General features: G+C 40.5%; 1 protein-coding gene across 2 annotated transcripts in view; it reads left to right on the forward strand.

Moving 5' to 3' along the window:
- The window catches only part of ndst3 (N-deacetylase/N-sulfotransferase (heparan glucosaminyl) 3), a 41,206-nt gene that overhangs the window by 15,981 nt on the left and 6,137 nt on the right, over positions 1-19,088 (forward strand). For both annotated transcript variants that reach the window (XM_062430503.1, XM_062430511.1), the window contains exons 5-11: positions 5,407-5,535; positions 14,195-14,377; positions 14,681-14,777; positions 15,813-15,936; positions 17,126-17,300; positions 17,747-17,917; positions 18,628-18,737. In XM_062430503.1, the coding sequence (XP_062286487.1) occupies positions 5,407-5,535; positions 14,195-14,377; positions 14,681-14,777; positions 15,813-15,936; positions 17,126-17,300; positions 17,747-17,917; positions 18,628-18,737 (989 nt within the window). The remainder of the gene's footprint in view (positions 1-5,406; positions 5,536-14,194; positions 14,378-14,680; positions 14,778-15,812; positions 15,937-17,125; positions 17,301-17,746; positions 17,918-18,627; positions 18,738-19,088) is intronic.

A 19,088-nucleotide genomic window follows, 5' to 3' on the forward strand; every position in this document is an offset into this window, starting at 1 on the left:
TCCACTGCAGCTGAACAGGAAATCGCTGTCTACTACAAAGACTGTAGCTGTGGAAGATAACCACTTCATTTAACTAAATCTGGGTTAGGGTAAGGGTTAGGGTTACTCAAAACAAGCACTGTACATTTTGTCCCCCATCACTTACATTGTAAGCTCATTTGGAGGGGATCTTCTAAAGGTCAGTATGAACAGGAGGAATGATTACAGCGAGTGAAACATGTTTCATGTTTATTTGGCCACCTGAATTTTCCAGACTTGAAAAATTGTGATCCTATCCTTGAATGACTTCTTATTGAATGTCAGAAACTTCTTTTTATTTTTTCAAGTTAGACATTTTGCCAATGCACCGAAATCACATTGGTAGGGGAGCGAGGATGCATGCAAATTAGATCAGATTGATGAAAGCTGATGATCAAGTAGAGAGGGCTTTCATCAGCTGAGTTTTCCTGCTCTCGGCTCTGTCAGGAAATGAAGGGACTTCCGATGACTTGTTGATCATGTTGCTTAAAGGCAGACTCCAGAGTGAGGGAAGCAAAATTATTCTTGAACCCATCACTCCTGGGTCAAGACTCCCAAGAGGATTCCCCGGTCTGGTGCTAGGCAGCTATAGTTCAGAGGTTTACCAAATGAATCACATGCAGCACTGTTCTGTACAGTGGACTGTTTTCTTTCTCTGAGGAAAATGAAAACTTTGGGTCTGTACCCAGTATGTGCTGCACTACCATCTCTTACAGTATCCTACAAAACAATATATTCTGATGGGACAGCAGGCATCACTCCACTTACCTTCAAACATTAGATTTGGTGAAATTGTAAAGTGTATTCTAAATAGCTATTTCGTAGCTTTCATTCATATCACAAGAAATTCATAAGCATATGCAGTTTGCCCAGCTGTCATGTAATCTTATGCGCTCAAATTTTTCTGTTTTTATGAGTACTAACAACCTCTTGTCCATGTTTGTTTTAAAAGTAATCTTCATCGTCATTATCAGTAAATTAAGATTATCCTATCAAAAGCTCTCAGCTACAGCTACAGTTACTAAATGGTCCTTGAGGTGAAAATATATCATCAACTGATGTGTCTTTTTGAAAATAAACCTTTTTAAACTCGACTTTCAAGCCAGTGTGGGCAAAAAGTAAAATGGTAAATGGACCGCATTTGTTTAACATCTTCCAACCACTCAAAACGCTTTTATACTACAAGCCACATTCATCCTTTCGCACTCATATTCATAAGCTGATGGCACGGCCTTCAGGACCAATTTGGTGTTCAGTACCTTGCCTAAGGAAACTTGGACATGTGGACTGGAGAAGCTTGGAATTGAACCAATGATCTTCCGATTAATGGGCAACCCGCTCTACCTTCTAAGCCACAAAAGCCCCAGTCCTCAAAGTTATATATATATATATATGTACATGCCTCAGCACATGCTGAATTAGTATTTTAAATCACTCCAGCCAAAATCGGCTTGTAAGCTTTTAGAATCTGATAATTGATCTAGCGTCCTGACCTCTCATAACATTACTCCCCACATCACTCATGGCCTTCGCATTTTCTTTACCTTTCACAGTTTTTCACCTCCAATTTCTCTTTCAATTTCTGTCTATTAATCTCTTTCTCCCCTGCCTCTCACTCCATCTTTGTTTGCTCAGAGGAGGACAAGAAGTTGTCTTAAGGTTGTAAAATTGGTGTTTGTGTGTCTCTGTCAGCAGATTGAGAGCCACCCACTGGACCCACAGTATCAGAACAAATCAGACTGAGATATGGGATTGTGCTATATATGTGTGTGTGTGTGTGTGTGTGTGTGTGTGTGTGTGTGTGTGTGCGTGCGTGCGTGCATGCATGTGTGTTTGTGTGTGTGTGCGTGCGCACCCACACAAACATGCATACTTCTGAGTGTGTGTTTGTGTGTGTTTTTCTTTTTAAAATGTACTATATCAGTTTGAGCTATAGCTCTGTGGATAATTGGTTTGGTGAAATAGTGCTGAGTGTCTGGCTCTGGTGGCCTTCTCTCTCTCTTTCCCTCTCTCGTGTGTGTGTGTGTGTGTGTGTGTGTGTGTGTGTGTGTGTGTGTGTGTGTGTGTGTGTGTGTGTGTGTGTGTGTATGTGTGAAAGAGTCTGCAGTGTTTTATAGATAAACCAATATCTGAGCTTCCAGCCTTTACTCTCTATTTCACAAAGAGAAGTGCTCCACAAGGAGTTCTCAATAAAGACCTTCTTCTCTTCTCTTCTCTTCTCTTCTCTTCTCTTCTCTTCTCTTCTCTTCTCTTCTCTTCTCTTCTCTTCTCTTCTCTTCTCTTCTCTTCTCTTCTCTTCTCTTCTCTTCTCTTCTTGACTCACTAACTCACATAGGATGTTTGTCAGGTTACGGTTGATTTTATTTATGAAGACTCCCTGATGATTTGAACATCAGGCTAATTAGAATTAAACAAAAAAAAAGGCAGTGTAAGTGCTCTAAAAAAGGCAAGCAAGTATACTTTGCAATAGGGTGTTTAACTTCAAAAATACATATCAGTTAAAAAACGTGTGAACATGTGTGCGGCACACACACCATTGGAGTTACTAGTAACAATAAATAGCATATGAAAACATCTGGATCCTTTTTTCCTCAATAAAGGTTCAGCGGAGTATGCAACTCACATAGGGCATGTCTGTATACTTTTTGTATTTTCATGGCTAAGGGAGCACGGTGCACCTGCTTGTGGTGTATTAAAAATAATCCATTATCATCTCCTCCTGCCTCGGTAAACAGCGAGTCACCCAAATACCAAACAGGTGTAGTTAAGGAGCACCATAGGAAGATTTAGCTTCACCATTGAAAATCTCTGTTTTGTGCTATCTATGCCCCTTGCATGAAAATAGGGTCTCTTCTGCTGTGGTGAAGTAATATCTGCTGGACAGCTCATCAGGACTCCCTGAAACACACTGGAGGCAGTAACCGGTGTGTCCTTTGACAACCCTAATTATAGAACTTTTTTCCCAGCAGATATCTTGACTTGTCAAAACACGAAAAGCACAGGTGGAACTAATAACATTTAATGATGGCTCCATTCGTTTTAAATGCCCCGGTAAGTGAGGTCAGTATGAGCCAGCATGCACAATACCTCCAAGTCCTGGAACTAGAGCCACCTAAATGGAACAGAGCCATATGTTACGTAATAATACCTGCACATTTTCTGCTATAAGTCAAAATGTCTGCTGTCAAAAAAGGTCTAAGAATGTGACTTAAACCATCAGTGGAATTAGCACCTGTGTTTCACCACCACAATGAGTAACATTTCCATATGCTGTATGACACGACACGTCAGAATATCCCTGACCTGTTCTAGTGTATGCTTCTCATATTTAGAAATTGCTGTGTAAGTACTTGACCTTACAGCTGTGCATCTCAGCTGTACATCTGTCATTTTTTATGCTGTTATCTAAATGATTTCCTTGGTATGTGCATTGAAGAGTGAGATCAGAATATTGATACTGCTCTTATTTACACTATCAGGAGCACCTGTGAAATCCTGTTCCTGATAAAGGCAATTATTTATTTTAGTATTTTAGTATTCTTAGGTGCTGATTTACTAAAGGTCTACGTGTGTAAAAACGTGTGCAAACTTGACATCACCCGCAAAAAATGTGCAAGCTGATCTACTAACGCAGCGCACTGAGGTTTGCGTCTTTCAACTGTGCAAGATAGTACGCACTGTCCATTTAGTACGTTTGTCATGATGAATATGTAATATGGGGCGTTTCGACCCCAGTGTGCAAAATACAGGGAAGAGAAAATGCATATATGTTATTTAGCACGCGCATTGTGATTTACCAAACCTGAAGGTATTTTTTCTGACGCTAACTGCGTCTATAAATAACACCTTTGAAGGGCAGGTATTAACCTGCTGCGCACTGCGCTCAGATGACTTTTGTCACTGTAGAGAGGAGACGGAGGCACAATGACAGAATACGCACAGGACGGAGTTTTTCCACCTGTGTTAATATTTTGGAGTGGAATATTTTTGGTTTTACTAACAGCATTAACTTTTTCACAAATACTCTCCCATATATCGGATTTTCTGGTAATATTTGTTTTTGTTATAACTCAATATATTTGTTAACCTCTTCCACTAGAACCTGATCACATTTCATTTTGCGCTTGCAACTTTCTAGTCGTCCAAACTCTCCATTAAGACACGCAAAACCCTCATTTAAATACTGCTGTCTCCACCCTGTTGCACCTGTTTTCATTTACGCAGTTTTTCTTAGTAGATCACCCACAAAACGCACGCAAACGAAATGCACAATCTATTGCACTGTGCACGCAATTTAGTACCCACTATTTGGGATCTTAGTAAATCAGGCCCTTAGTGATTTTAGTTTTTGCTGCTATTTTTGGAATGCTACTGAACTAAGTTTTGTTGTATTGTTTTATCTGTGCAATGACAATAAAGGATCTATCTATCTATCTATCTATCTATCTATCTATCTATCTATCTATCTATCTATCTATCTATCTATCTATCTATCTATCTATCTATCTATCTATCTATCTATCTATCTATCTATCTATCTATCTATCTATCTGTCATAGTGGGGTCGGTGTACTGAAGTGCATTCTATTAAAAAGTGTTCCTAATTTTTTGCCCCCCTCGTGTATGTTAATGGGATGGACTAAATATTTGGAAACATAGAGTAAAATTATAACCTTACTGACAATGTCAGCAAAAACTGAAAACGTATAAGCTTTATAAAAGTAGAATTTATATCAGAGCTGTTGAAGTGCATTGCATTAGATTGCAAAGGTGTTCCTAATAAAGTGCTCAGTGAGTGTATGTCCATTTACTGTAGCCAGCAGCAGCTGGTTAGCTTAACATAAAGACCAAAAACAGGGGGAAAGACTAACCTGGCTTTGTCTAATGATAACAAAATCCACCTGACAGCCTCTCTTAAGTTCACTAATTTACTTGTTATTTCTCCTTTGTTTAATCTGTACAAAAAGTGTTAAAACAGCATGTTGGAGTTGACAGACTAGTTCCTAGCTGGGAGCAGTTGCCAGGCAACCAGCGAAAATTCCAGGAGCTTTCTTCTGCGATCGCCCTGTGAAACTGTGGTTTCCGTTTCCTGTTGAATCTCAAATCACTTTTAGTATTGACCTTAACAGCCAAGTCTAAAAACTGTGTGGTTCATTGAATACAACTTGCATGTCCCTGTTCATGCTCCTCCTGGGGCTTTTTCCATGAATGCTACATTAAGTAGCTTTGCGGGGTTTTTCTGTGTTGATCATACTTTGCTCAGTTGATTGTTATCATAAAATATTTGTTAAGTTCCAGATGTGCTTCACCAATGGAGGATATCAACGATATTAACAACTCCTTCTTTTATCTGTTTGTATGTGTGCGTGTGTGTATGTGTGTATGTAGGTGCTGCCTCGTCAGACGTGTGGCTTGTTTACTCACACTATCTACTATAAGGAATACCCTGGTGGACCTAAAGAACTGGACAAAAGCATCCGTGGGGGAGAGCTGTTTCTCACTGTGCTACTCAACCCAGTGAGTCAGAGAAAGAACACAAACACATACACGCACACAATCAAACGCACACATTTGCACATGAAAACGGCTATACAGAGTGAGAAACAGGGAGGACTGTTACTTTCTATTTTGATTTTTTCACCTTAAAGAGGCACCAACTGGGTTTCTCGCTCTCTACTCTCTCTTTCTCTCTCTCTCTGTAAAGGTAACTGGTTCATCCTGTTTCATTTTTGCTTTGTGTGGGTGTGTCTGCCTCTTTTCCTGTCTGCTTCTCACTGTGGAGCTGTGTTCATCTCCCCACTTTAAATTAGGTCTTACCACAGGGGGGTTGCTGTCACACGTGCACACGCGCACGCACACACACGCACCCACACACACACACACACACACACACACACACACACACACACACACACACATACACACACACACACACATCCTCCCCATCTCGCTTACCCCTGCTGTGGATGTCAGCTCAACTTGATTCTGCTTTGAATTAAGGAACAGAATTAGGTTTTGGTGTCAGTTAAGATGCTCATCCACGCGCATGTGCACGCGAGCGTGTGCACACAGTTAAAGGTAGGAATAGAAATCCACAGGAATTATCCCCAAACAATCTCCCTCCGTCTCTTTCCAACTCAAACCACACACATACACATGCACAAACTCACACAAAGATGCTCGTGGACCAGCAGTAGGCAGTATTGAAGTGTCAGGTAGGGGAGTGCTGAACTAGAGGAGCTGTCAGAACTCAGCGAACATCACAGAGTCAAGTGCAGCTTCCCACAACAACCCAATCTACCTCTTTCTTCTCTCTTTCGGCACCACTTTGTCTCTGTCCGTCTTTCTTTTTCATGCTATTTTTATGTATTTATTTTTTCTTCCTTTTCTGTCTTCTGTCTCTTTTTCTTGACCTCTTTCTTTTGATTATTTCATTTATTTCTTTGTTCCATCCCCTCTTTGTTACTTTCTCTTTAACATTCTAAAATAATAATGATACAATAACAAAGCAGGAATCAGTTTGTATGCAGCTCAACAGAACTTAAATAATTGCTCGAGTCTGCAGTTCCTTCCTACCTACCTTCTCTGTGTCAAGTAGCTCTTTACTAAAAATAAAAAAAGTCCTCTGGTACACATGAAGTGTTTTACACTTCCCTGTGCAGCAACAAATGTTTTCTAATAATAGGCATGAACTAGGTGGTTTTTCATGGAGTAAAAAACTAGACAGAGTGTAATTTACCTTTTTCTGTCCAAGGTATGTATTGGTTTGGGGGCTGAATTGCTCATTATGTAATTTTAAGTGAGACAAATTGCATGGATACAAGGAATCTATTGTAGGTGACATAGTCAACCATGTCTATAGTAGTCCCTATTACAGCCATTTTTGGAAAACTGGGGATTTAACAGGAGGTTAAAGGTGCCAGAAACTACACTGGCATGAGATTACACAGCCCGTAAAAGAAATACTGACATGGCCAATTTCAACTGAATTAAATCACAGACCTGCTCTTATTAAAATGTATATTATCCCATCATCTTAAAAGCCTATTTTGTCAAAACAGTCACAAAGTAACAGCAGACTGCTTTGTGGTTCCTAAAATCACCAGAAAGGACCCTGAGAGAAGATTTTCAGATGATGGCTGGACTGAGCGCCTCCAGAGTAAACTCCTGCTCCATAAATTCAAGGAAGCACCTGATCCAAAAGAGAGTTGTCCAAAGTCTCCATGTACTAAAACAGTTTACTCGTCTGATTCTTCATCCTTCTCCACATTAGGGAACTGACTGTAAACACATTTATTTTGTTTTTGTGTCCCTAACAAGTAGTGCTAACAATTAATTAGTCTAAGTCTTTATTACTTTATTACTATGAAATGTTAGAAAATAATCATTTAAAAAAACAAAAAATTGCTTGTTTTGTCTGACTAACAATCTAAATTGTTAAGATATTCTTTTATCTGTAATATATGAAAAAGAAAAACAGTACTTACTTTTTAGAAGTTGGAACCATCAATTTTATTTTTTTCTTAAAAGATGACAAGAACAATTAAATAGTTGCTCATTGATTTTCTGAAAATCAGCTAATCAATTAATTTGACAGATTACTGCATCTCTAAGAAGACATCAAGATATTTTCAATTGTGTTATCAATTATTCAGATATGTTATTAAATTATGTTTTAAGGTTACAGGTAATGTCCAATACCTGCTCTGGGAAGTGCAGCTTTTATAGTATTTGTACAGCAGGGTTTTTTTTCCCAATAACACATGTTTGGGGTCACAGTATTTAAACATTGGCTAGATGAAGCTCCTGGTAGGCCTCATATTGAAAGATTCCTTTGTAAGTGATGATGGTACTGGTAATTATAACAGTAACCAACATGTCGTGATTTTAACTACTGCTATTGTTATATAATGTTATAATGTAGGGCGATGCTATAATGATTCCTTGCAGTAACAGGGTTAAAAACTCTCTCTCTCTCTCTCTCTCTCTCTCTCTCTCTCTCTCTCTCTCTCTCTCTCTCTCTCTCTCTCTCTCTACATATATGCGGTGAAGAAAATTTTAAATAACAATAAATATACCAAAATAATGAAAACAACTATGTCTCCCACCACTGAAATGCCATTACTGTAAGAAGCACTCAGATAAATTATTTATTTTTGCTGTATAGGTTTTACAATAAAATAGCTCATATTCTCCTCCATCAAAATGTCATGTCAATGTCATGCTATCTTCAACTTGTCACATTGTCTTCATTATATTATTTGCAGCATTGTGCTCCAGAGGTGGTGATTAGTTCCAGAAGATTTCTATGGATAATTTAATTTGTGTGTGTGTGTGTGTGTGTGTGTGTGTGTGTGTGTGTGTGTGTGTGTGTGTGTGTGTGTGTGTGTTATATTTATGTAGCTGTTTCTGTTCATAGCTGCTCAGAAGACCTAAGAATATTTCTGCTCACATCACCCGTAATGTCATCTCAACATGAGCTCACAAACCAAGAGGGATGCCTCTGAAAGGCTCACTGTCCCTCTTTCTCTAGCTTTCTCTCTCACACACACACACACACACACACACACACACACACACACACACACACACACACACACACACACACACACACACACACACACACACACACACACACACAAAGGCTAATTACATTTTTTCCCCCTCTGTTCCCACTATCTTTTGTCCTTCTCCCTCACTTCTCCCTTTCTTAATCAGTGCAATAAAAGATGAAACTCTTCTCTTGTTGTATCTCTTAATGAAGAGACCTATTAAACATAAAAGTAATTTAAACACTAAATGAGAGTTATCTGCCATGACGCACATCTTCACACACACACACACACACACACACACACACACACACACACACACACACACACACACACACACACACACACACAGACACACACACACACACACACACACTGATGATTCATTTTAGTTTCTCCCTGCTTTGTTTCCATTTGCAGATGCAAAAGCTTTCATTAGAGTGTGCCCTTTTGTAATCAATAGTGTTCTGTAACTCTCTGCTTTAGTCCCCCAGGGGTGTCCTATTGTTTGATGATCTGCACATTGGTAACATTGTCACTTCCCATTCAATGACTTTAAATCACATTTGGCCCGTGGTGGTAGTTTACCACTGACAACAAGCGACCAACATATTGGATGTGTGTGCATGTACATGTGTTCATTTGTCTATGTGCGTTTGTTTGGATACTTTTCCATCATTCCTGGGCTGCATAAGGCAATCATTGAGCTCCCTGTCTCACATAAGCTCGACAATCGATTGGATGACCTAGACTCTGCAAACAGCCAATAGGGCACAAGTCATTCCCCAATAAATGGCCAGAGAGTTGGTGAGAGAGCAGGGGGAGAGACACAGAGGGAGAGAGCAAGCAAAGGAGGAGAAGAGGGGAGAGAGTGGGGGGAGACAGGGAAGGCAGGGTGAGGAGGTGGCAGACAGATTGAGATTTAATTTTCAGGTCACGGCATCTTGTGTCACTTGAGAATCCAGACACATACAGAGAGGAGGTGATGCACACACAAACACAAACACACACACACACACACACACACACACACACACACACACACACACACACACACACACACACACACACACACACACACACACGCACGCACGCACACCTTCCCATGCATATGTCAGCATGCCAGTATCTGCGTATGTGTGCATGTGTATGTTTATATAAATGTGTGTGTAGCTGACATAAGCAGAGCTGTAGACATATATCAGGGCTGACATTTAGCGCTTAGCTCTGCCACTAAGCTTATTAGCCAAACACCAAATATCAGCACAATCTCCCTCCCCCCTTACAGTCGCCTGTTTTTACCCAGCATTCACCCTCACATCACTCACTCTTCCTTTCCTGTGCTGGTCCCTTGTGGCCTTTTATCTTTTCTCCATCTTTTTTTTATTTTTTATTTATTCTACTTGAAATCCTCAACCTATGCGAGTGTGTTGACTTTGCTCACACATGCGAATCTGTCCACACTTCTTTTTGTCTCATTTCCACTCCTTCCTTTCCTTTCTCCGGAGTCCTGCTGATTGCTACTGAAGGCTTTGGCAGCTCATCAACACATAAGCACTCTCTCAAACACACACACACACACACACACACACACACACACACACACACACACACACACACACACACACACACACACACACACACACACACACACACACAATAAGTTACTATCCACAGGAGCAGATATTACAAAGTGAGAGTAAAGCAGTGAAAGGCAGCAGAATAGGAAAGGACCCGTAGATGTTGACTAGAGCAGGCAGAATAAATTGAATTGAAATCATTTGCTGTATTGATGTTCAGCTTTCAATTATCCACTGATGAGACAGAGACAGCGAGATGGATTGTGGGAAAGAAAGAGAGAGAGAACAAGTTGCAAGAGCAAGAAGGGAAGAGAGGAGGATGATGGTGAAGGAGGAAGAATAAAACTGGCAGGGGGTTGTAGGCTTCTTTTTAGTAGCAATAACAATTCAATCAGGGAGAAATGTATGTGGAACTAAGTGTTCTGTAATGGGAAACAGGCTGTTACAGCTACACACTGGAGGAGAGAGAAAGCACCAGAGGAGGGAGAGGAGGATGAGTGGTAGAGTGCCAAGGACAGGCAGACAGATAGAATAAGTCATTTATGTTTTCTTAATTCTAGCTCAGACATGACACCAGCACAAGAGTGTAATGGTTGCAAAAAATAGATGAAATAAAGGGCAAAACAGGATACGATTTGATGTGTAATTGCAGTTTTCAACAGTTTTCTGTTGTTGTTGTTGTTGTCTGAGGTGTTCCTTGAGCTGTTTCATCACCATCTACAATTTGATTTCCTTTGTATCAACACTTTGTGTAATCGTGGGACAATAGTTACCATCAGGAGCATACTCAAACATTAAGCGTTTTTTTAGTATGCATACTGACTGTTTTCAGTATACTTTATTTAGTCGCTTTTACTGTATGAACTCAAAACCTGCCAACAATTAGTATGTAGTATGGATTTAGGACACAGGCTTTCAGTTGATGTCCTCTTCAAAAGTTTGCAGATGCTTTAACGTTTTTTTATTGGACGATGGCAAAGATACTGCCATAGTTTGAAATGCAACAAACAATGAAATACTTGAAATGTTACAAAGCAAATTTTTTAAATTGATTTGTAGAAAATAGATATAACATATAAAATACATATAGATATGTTGCTGTATAGATAGATAGACAAATAGACAGATAGATACAAAGTCATCCTAAACCAAATCAAATAATTTCTCCAAAAATGCAATCCTATTAGAGGGGATTGGAACATGTCGCAAACTCAAATACATGACTGGTGTTTTTTCTAATCTTATAAGACTCGTGTGTGTGTGTATGCTCATGAGTTCATGGATTTTGAAGAACATGACTCCATGTTGGACTGACATGCTTCATCAGAGCATCTAGGTCAGCATGAGATCAGAGAGACAGGGTAGAAAAAAACAAGCATAAAGTGAGTTTTTGGAGCAGATGAGCAAGTTAGAGCAAGAAATTAAAGGATGAGGGATGAGGGAGGAAATGAAGCTACGTAGAAGCAATGAGAGGAAAAGACAAGGGACAAAGATTAAAAGAGGGAGGCTGCAGCGTTGGGTTTATGTCTCTCATTTTTTCACTTCGCTCCCAGTCTGGTTCCAAGGATGATTTGAGCCCAATTCTGGTGTTAAATTATTAGCATGGTATTCTTTATTAAAGGCACATATGGGACTCAAAGCAATCCAATATTCAGGAAATGAGATGTGGCACTGGATGCTGAGAAAAGGTTTATATGATTCAGTTAATTGAATTTTTAGCCACAGTGAGTCCTTCCACCAAAAGGGTTTGGGGCCTGCACTGTGTCGGGAGATTAACACTCTCTCAAGTGGCTTTTTTGTGTTTTGCTATTTAATTCAGAATAACTTGCCAAGGTTACTTTGTCTGGCTTTCCCTTTGTTAACACCCCCCCCCCCCCCCCACACACACACACACACACACACACACACCTTTTTCTTTTCTCTTTTTCCGCAGTTTTCAAATTGCAAACACAAAATCACCCTGTTTCTCCCTCTTTGTTTAATTTGGCAGCCAGTGCTTAAGCCCAAGATCCATAATGAATGTGTCCATGTTCCATACCAATCTCTCTCTCTCTCTCTTTCTCTCTTTCTCTCTCTCTTTCTCACTGTGTGTTTTTCATTCAGCTGCACATATACTAGAAACCACACATACACATACACATCCATACAGCACACACCCGCTCCCCTCACAGCCAGTCAGACATCATAGGGTATTGAGTGGTTTGAAGTGAACATAAATCACTTTTTGATCACTTTCTCTGTTTTCAAAAAAGCACAAAACAACACAAAATGGGAGAACTGGGACACTTTGAAATGGTTTATAGCATCTTATTTACTCAGGTCAGATTTGTAGGCATTTGCTGTATATCACTCCAAAACATTTTCATTTTATAAAAATCACATCATCCTCTTTTTTTATCCTAGCAGCATGCCATAGGAAATAATCCTTCTGAACACCAAATGTGAATAGATGTGAGGCACAAATGTGAGGCACTGTAAAATTAAATTTTACACATTTTTGAGAGTAATGCTCAAGTTCCTCATTCATGCTTCAAGAGGATGGAGGTTTGGGGTTTTGACATAACGATTTATTGGGAGGAGTAGGAAAGCAGTTTTACTGGCTTGTATTTCTGTTGTTCCTGGTTGAGTGCATGGTGATGCCTTCACAGTGGTTCCACTTTGTTACTTCAACTAGATTGATATGAAACAGGCAAGGCTGGGTGGTGCGATGCTGGTTTGCTTAAAGTGAGCACAAGATAAGACGGCTATGGCAGATGCACACAATTGCGCTGGCATACACAAATGCACAAACAATTACGCTGACATGCGCCCTGCTTGCATACCCTTGCTCTCTCTCTTGCTCTTTCTTTATTCTATGTTGCGGTCTCTGTCACAAGGACACACACAAGTAACCACACACATGTCTACTCCTCTTTCTCTCAGCCTCACAGTGCGTCTCATACACACACACACACACACACACACACACACACACACACACACACACACACACAAAGATTCCTCCCATCAGTATTCGGAGGTGATCAGTATTCTGAACAGCTTTCCAGGTCGGCCGGACGCTGATCCATCAAACCCTGACAGTGTGTCGCTTTGTATCTACGGCAACCTTCAGCGTTAAAGAGGACCACCGACAGTCCTCTGTCACCAGGAAATTCACCGCTTGTGTGTGTCTTTGCATGTGTGTGTGCGTGTTCACATTCATAGGCGTTCTCCAAAATATACTCACACACGTTCATTCATGCACACATAGACACACACATGCACACTTCCACATTCACCAAATAATTTATATCTTAATGGCTGATGTTACTGTTTCATCCAGACACTACACGTACCCAAGCTCCTTCCAATCACAAAAATAAGCGTGCGTGTGTGTGTGTGTGTGTGTGTGTGCTTGCATTTGTCTGTAGCAGCCATCTTAGCTTGTCTCTTTGATCAGCCTTTAAAAGCACTGAGGCGTGGACAGATAGCCTGGACCAACACACTATCTCCTTTACTCCCTCTGAGTCTCTCCTTATCCATCACACACATTAACCGCCGTGGACAAACTGACGCACTCTCAGACACTCTCCCGTGTAAAGCTGTACCTCTCCCATCACCAGGTGGTTATGAGGAGTATTGTGTTGCCTCCTCAACTTTATCTATCACAAGTGGTGAATACATCGGTTTCAGTTTATCTAATTTTCTCCTTGAAACTGCACTGGGCTGAGAGTTAATATATAATCTTACATAACAAAAGTGGAGGAGTGTGTCACTTTGCAAAATGATAACAAATATTGATTCCCACTGCTGGACAGCTCCTCCGTTAGATATTTTAAAACCATCACACACTGAGAAATTAGCTATTTGCTTTCCACTGCAGTCACAACAACAGTAATTCGATTTTCAGTACTGCCTCAGTCTTTCACAAACATGGGAAATTGGCAAATTAGATTTTGGCTTTATCACCATTATGCACTATACACTAAGTATCTTTTTCTTTCTTTTCATGCCCTTACCTTTTCCCTGTTACCCTTCTATCCTGTCTATGTTTCTCCACCACAGATCAGTATATTCATGACCCACCTGTCTAACTATGGCAACGATCGCCTGGGCCTTTATACATTTGTCCATTTGGCCTCCTTTCTTCGCTCCTGGACAAACCTGAAACTCCATACACTCCAACCTCTTCAGCTTGCGCACAAGTACTTCCAGCTATTTCCCGAACAAAAGAACCCACTCTGGCAGGTATGTTTACATGGATATTTGCCTACCTGTACTGGGAGTGTTTTCATGCGCATTTTGTCATTTTATCATTTGTGTGTACTGTATAGATATTCTTATTGTAGATTAAAAACAGTGTACACTGTGTGTCTGATTTTGGTATAGTGGAGTCCCACTTTTTGTTTTGTATTCTTTGGGAATCATTGAGTGAAATATCACAAACATATTCTCACCCATTATAAAAGAAATCATCAATGCGCTGGATGTATTTGCACTTGTATTTTTGTATGTATTCATATGTAGCCCTATCATCCTTTGTCTGTGCAGAACCCATGTGATGACAAACGACATAAAGACATCTGGTCTAAAGAGAAAACCTGTGACAGGTTGCCCAAGTTCATGGTTATAGGACCACAGAAAACAGGTAAGCTACATACATGCACATGCAACAAGTCAATTTCATTTATATATATATATAAGTTGTCTCAGGGCATTTTCCATGTAGAGCAGGTCTAGACTGTACTCTTTACTCTTTTTCTGTGTGTCCACATGTCTACTCCACATCAGAGCACATTCATTTAATCCCCCTCGCTCCTTTGGTCCTGTCAGAGGGAGACAAAGGAGGAGGCTTTTACCTCCTTTTTTCCACCCACATACTATCTGCTTTAGATGCATAGAGATACAGTACTGAGCTACTGCCCTCCCCCTCTTTACTTTTATTACTTTTCCTCTGTCAGAGAGATAAATAAAGAGGACATTATTAGAAAATCTGTATGCGGTGCCTGGCACCCGAGTTTTGACTCCTTGTGATTTCAGGAATTCTAATTGCCGGTGTTTCGTGTGAGAGGTTAGGGGGTCCCGTAATGCTGCTAATAAACCAGATCATAATTTCCTAAATGGGAGGATGGGTCACTATGGTAACATTAGCAGCCCATCAACAATCACAGTACAATAAACTATAATTTTATTGAAGGGTATGCCTCCCATGTCAGAGATGTTGCTGCAAATAAGAGGTAAGAGTGAGGAGAGATGTAACAAGATATGTAGGAGTAAGCGTAAGGGGAACAGGGTGGAGAGAGAGCTGCTGAGGGTGAGACAGAGGGCACGACCAGAGCCCCAGTGCTGATTGGTGTCAAATGGTTTTGAATCATTTGATGGGGAGGCCTGTGATCATTGCAGACACACACATACACACACATACATACACATACACAGTGTATACTCAGCAAGATATAAATCTTGCAGGGTGAAAAATCATCCAGTATGGATCAGTGGATGACAGGTCTCACACATACTGTGGCACACACACACACACACACACACACACACACACACACACACACACACACACACACACACACACACACACACACACACACACACACACACACACACACGCAGACAACTCTCTGCTGAGCTGAATTAACGAGCCAGTTATGAATTATGCCCTTTCTTCCAGGAACGACAGCACTTTATCTTTTCCTGCTCATGCATCCCTCCATCTCCAGTAATTTCCCCAGTCCAAAGACTTACGAGGAGGTCCAGTTCTTCAACACTAACAACTACCATAAAGGAATTGACTGGTGAGAACACACACAAATACACACACATTAGTCTCGCGAAACCGGACAATCAGAGATCTCCGCCTACCAAAAATCTGGTGATTTCTAAATGTACAGTGGTTGCTTGAATTGCAGCGAGAACAGAGGCTAACAAATCTATGTCGCTTTCATGTAGTCAAGGACACACCTTACTAGGAATGATGCTCTCCCCACATTCTCTTCTGTAGCGAACTGCATGTTACCGCCCCAATATTAAGAGCTGCCCTATAGGCTTTGGATTAGTTCTGCAATGCAGGTTTTTTTTCAAACCCTCTAATTGTTCCCACCCAGTTTTAACGACAAACACACACACACTCACACACACACACACACACACACACACACACACACACACACACACACACACACACACACACACACACACACACACACACACATACACACACACACATTGTTCTAGGTCACTTTTGGGGATATTAGACTTACATTAATTTTCTGGAGACTTACCCTAATCCTAACCATAACCACTACATGCCTAACCCTAACCTTTACTTAACCATAACTTTATCGACTGAACCCAAAAATCAGTCTTTTACAAGCTGCCCCCAATTAACTGGTCTTAAGTCAGAAATTTCCCCCCAAAAGCAGCCTATGACAGACACACACACACACACACACACACACACACACACACACACACACTTATCCCCTGTTTCGCTCTCTCTCTCAGCAGAATTCAAGGTGAAATGAACTATTATAAACAACCCTTTTTGTTTTGTTACAGACTGTATTTTGTCTTGCAGTCTTCAGTGATCCATTAAGCAGTTCAACAATGTCTTCAAAATGATCCAATTAAGCCTTCAAAATGATCCTTTTAAGACTGTACATATAAGCCAACAGACATATGGCTGTCTAAATTGACCCATAAATGGGTTACTTAGCTGACAGAGCCACAGCTGGTGCATTCTCCAAAGTCATCCAGCAAGAACTTTACTCTGAAAAGTCTTTATTAAACACTGTTTGAATTAAATCATTAAGTTTATTTTATCGTGGCGCCAGCTTGTTGTCTTAATAAATGGCCACATTTTTATGACTTTACACAGGAATGTTACTTTGAATGAAGCATTTTGCTAACAGTTTACTAAAGTGCATGTGTATCACGAGTGTCTGCATTTCTTCTTAATATTTTTCTGTGTGTCTGTTGCTTCAGGTACATGGAGTTTTTCCCTGTACCCTCTAATATTAGCACGGACTTCCTCTTTGAGAAAAGCGCTAACTACTTCCCCTCAGAGGAGTCCCCGCGGCGCGCTGCTGCCCTGCTGCCGAAGGCAAAGATCATCACCCTGCTCATCAACCCCTCTGACAGAGCCTACAGTTGGTATCAGGTACATACACAAACAGAATACATTACGCGCCAGTGACTACACGTGCATTATTTTTAACTCTCTACAGCTGCCTGCCTCTTCATATGACATGCTTCATCTCTGTATTGATCTGCAGTGAGTTCTTTATCCAAGACTGTTAGGAGTTCAATTTTTCTCTGTGGGTGAGGAGTTAATGAGCCTTATATATCTTTACGCCTATATGGGAAACTTCAGGATATCTGAATCTTCAACTTAAGCCTTTGATTAATGAAACATGGAAGTCAACAATGTGCTGGCTGATATGTTATGCTATTGTCCACAATAAAAAAATTATAGTTGTGAATGTAAGAATATTTGTGAAGTCATGAATATATTACTTAATGTATGAGAAGATGAATGACATCAATTGTACAATCAGAGTGAGAAGTCTTTAAAGGGTATGTGGCTGTATTTTCTAACCTTCCCAGCATCAAAGAGCTCACGAGGACCATGCAGCCCTGCGGTTCACTTTCTATGATGTCATCAGTGCAAGACCGGGAGCACCAGCTGAGCTGCGCTCCCTTCAGAGCCGCTGCCTCATCCCTGGCCTCTACTCCACACACCTAGAGAGATGGCTTACTTACTACCCTGCTAACCAGGTATGCATAGATACAAGCCCTTACAAATGCACATGCATGAACCATTACACTCTACATCATAGGTTTCCAACCCGAGGGTCTGGACTCCTACAAGTGGTCACTGGATTGATTTAAGGGATCGTGAAATGATAGGACAGGAAAAAAATAAATTCTGACACACACTTTTTTCAAGTTTTCCTCTAATGTTTGCTTTATTTATTGTGAATTACTGTATATTATTTAATCTCACCTCAAAAGTTGTTAAAAGAAAAGAAGTCATCTTTCATTGAACTGCTAGACAATGCAGTGTTTAATGAGGGGTCCCAGGTAGACTAGTTTATTTTTTGGGGTAACAAGCCATAAAGGTTGGCTTGTGACCCCTGTTCTGCTCTCTTTCACTGCGTATGAATGGATCATATATAATGTTAATAATATTTTATTAAGATTTATTTTTCACAGCTCTTGTGCTGAAATGAGGGAGGAGAAAAATGTAAGATAAGATGTTTATTGTGATGAGAGACATAATTGAAATAATGCTAACTGCATATACTGCAAAGTTTAAGAGAGATAAGTGATGTACAATGTCAGAGTTTTGTTTTCCATCTTTTACAGAAGAGTGGGGCAAGGCGTAGGGAACCATACTGTCACCTTTATAGTGTTCCTGAAATCAATTGTAATGCACTAACTAGTTATAGTTCCCAGCTTTACAGTTTGTATGTATCTGTGTGTAGGTGATGATCATAGATGGCCATCAGCTGAGAAACAACCCTGCAGCAGTGATGGATGAAGTCCAGAGGTTTCTGGGAGTCAGTCCTCATTTTAACTACTCTCAGGCCCTTACGTAAGTCTCTCACACTGTATGTCTGCCATCTCTTTGTCTCTCTCTCTCAGTCTCTCAGAGGCCTGTCCTCCCGTGTAAAGGCATCTTTCACCTGCTGTGTCTTATGATTGAAATGCTCATTCAAATTCTAGCAATAATAAGACTTCAAAGTCAAATCTGTGTGAAGCCTGACATCTGCTGGTGAGTCTGGTCTTTGCCAGTCTTTGGTGCCAGGTGATGTCATTGATGAAGACAACAACAATGATATCGCCAGGCACCAAAGAGCAACTACTAGCAGATGGTCAGTTTACTAAATCCCCTGAGCCATTAAATCTCAGACTTCATATAGATTTAGGTTTGAGCCACTGTCTG

The sequence above is a fragment of the Scomber scombrus genome, chromosome 2 (genome assembly GCF_963691925.1).
Source record: "Scomber scombrus chromosome 2, fScoSco1.1, whole genome shotgun sequence".
NCBI classification, from domain to species: domain Eukaryota; kingdom Metazoa; phylum Chordata; class Actinopteri; order Scombriformes; family Scombridae; genus Scomber; species Scomber scombrus.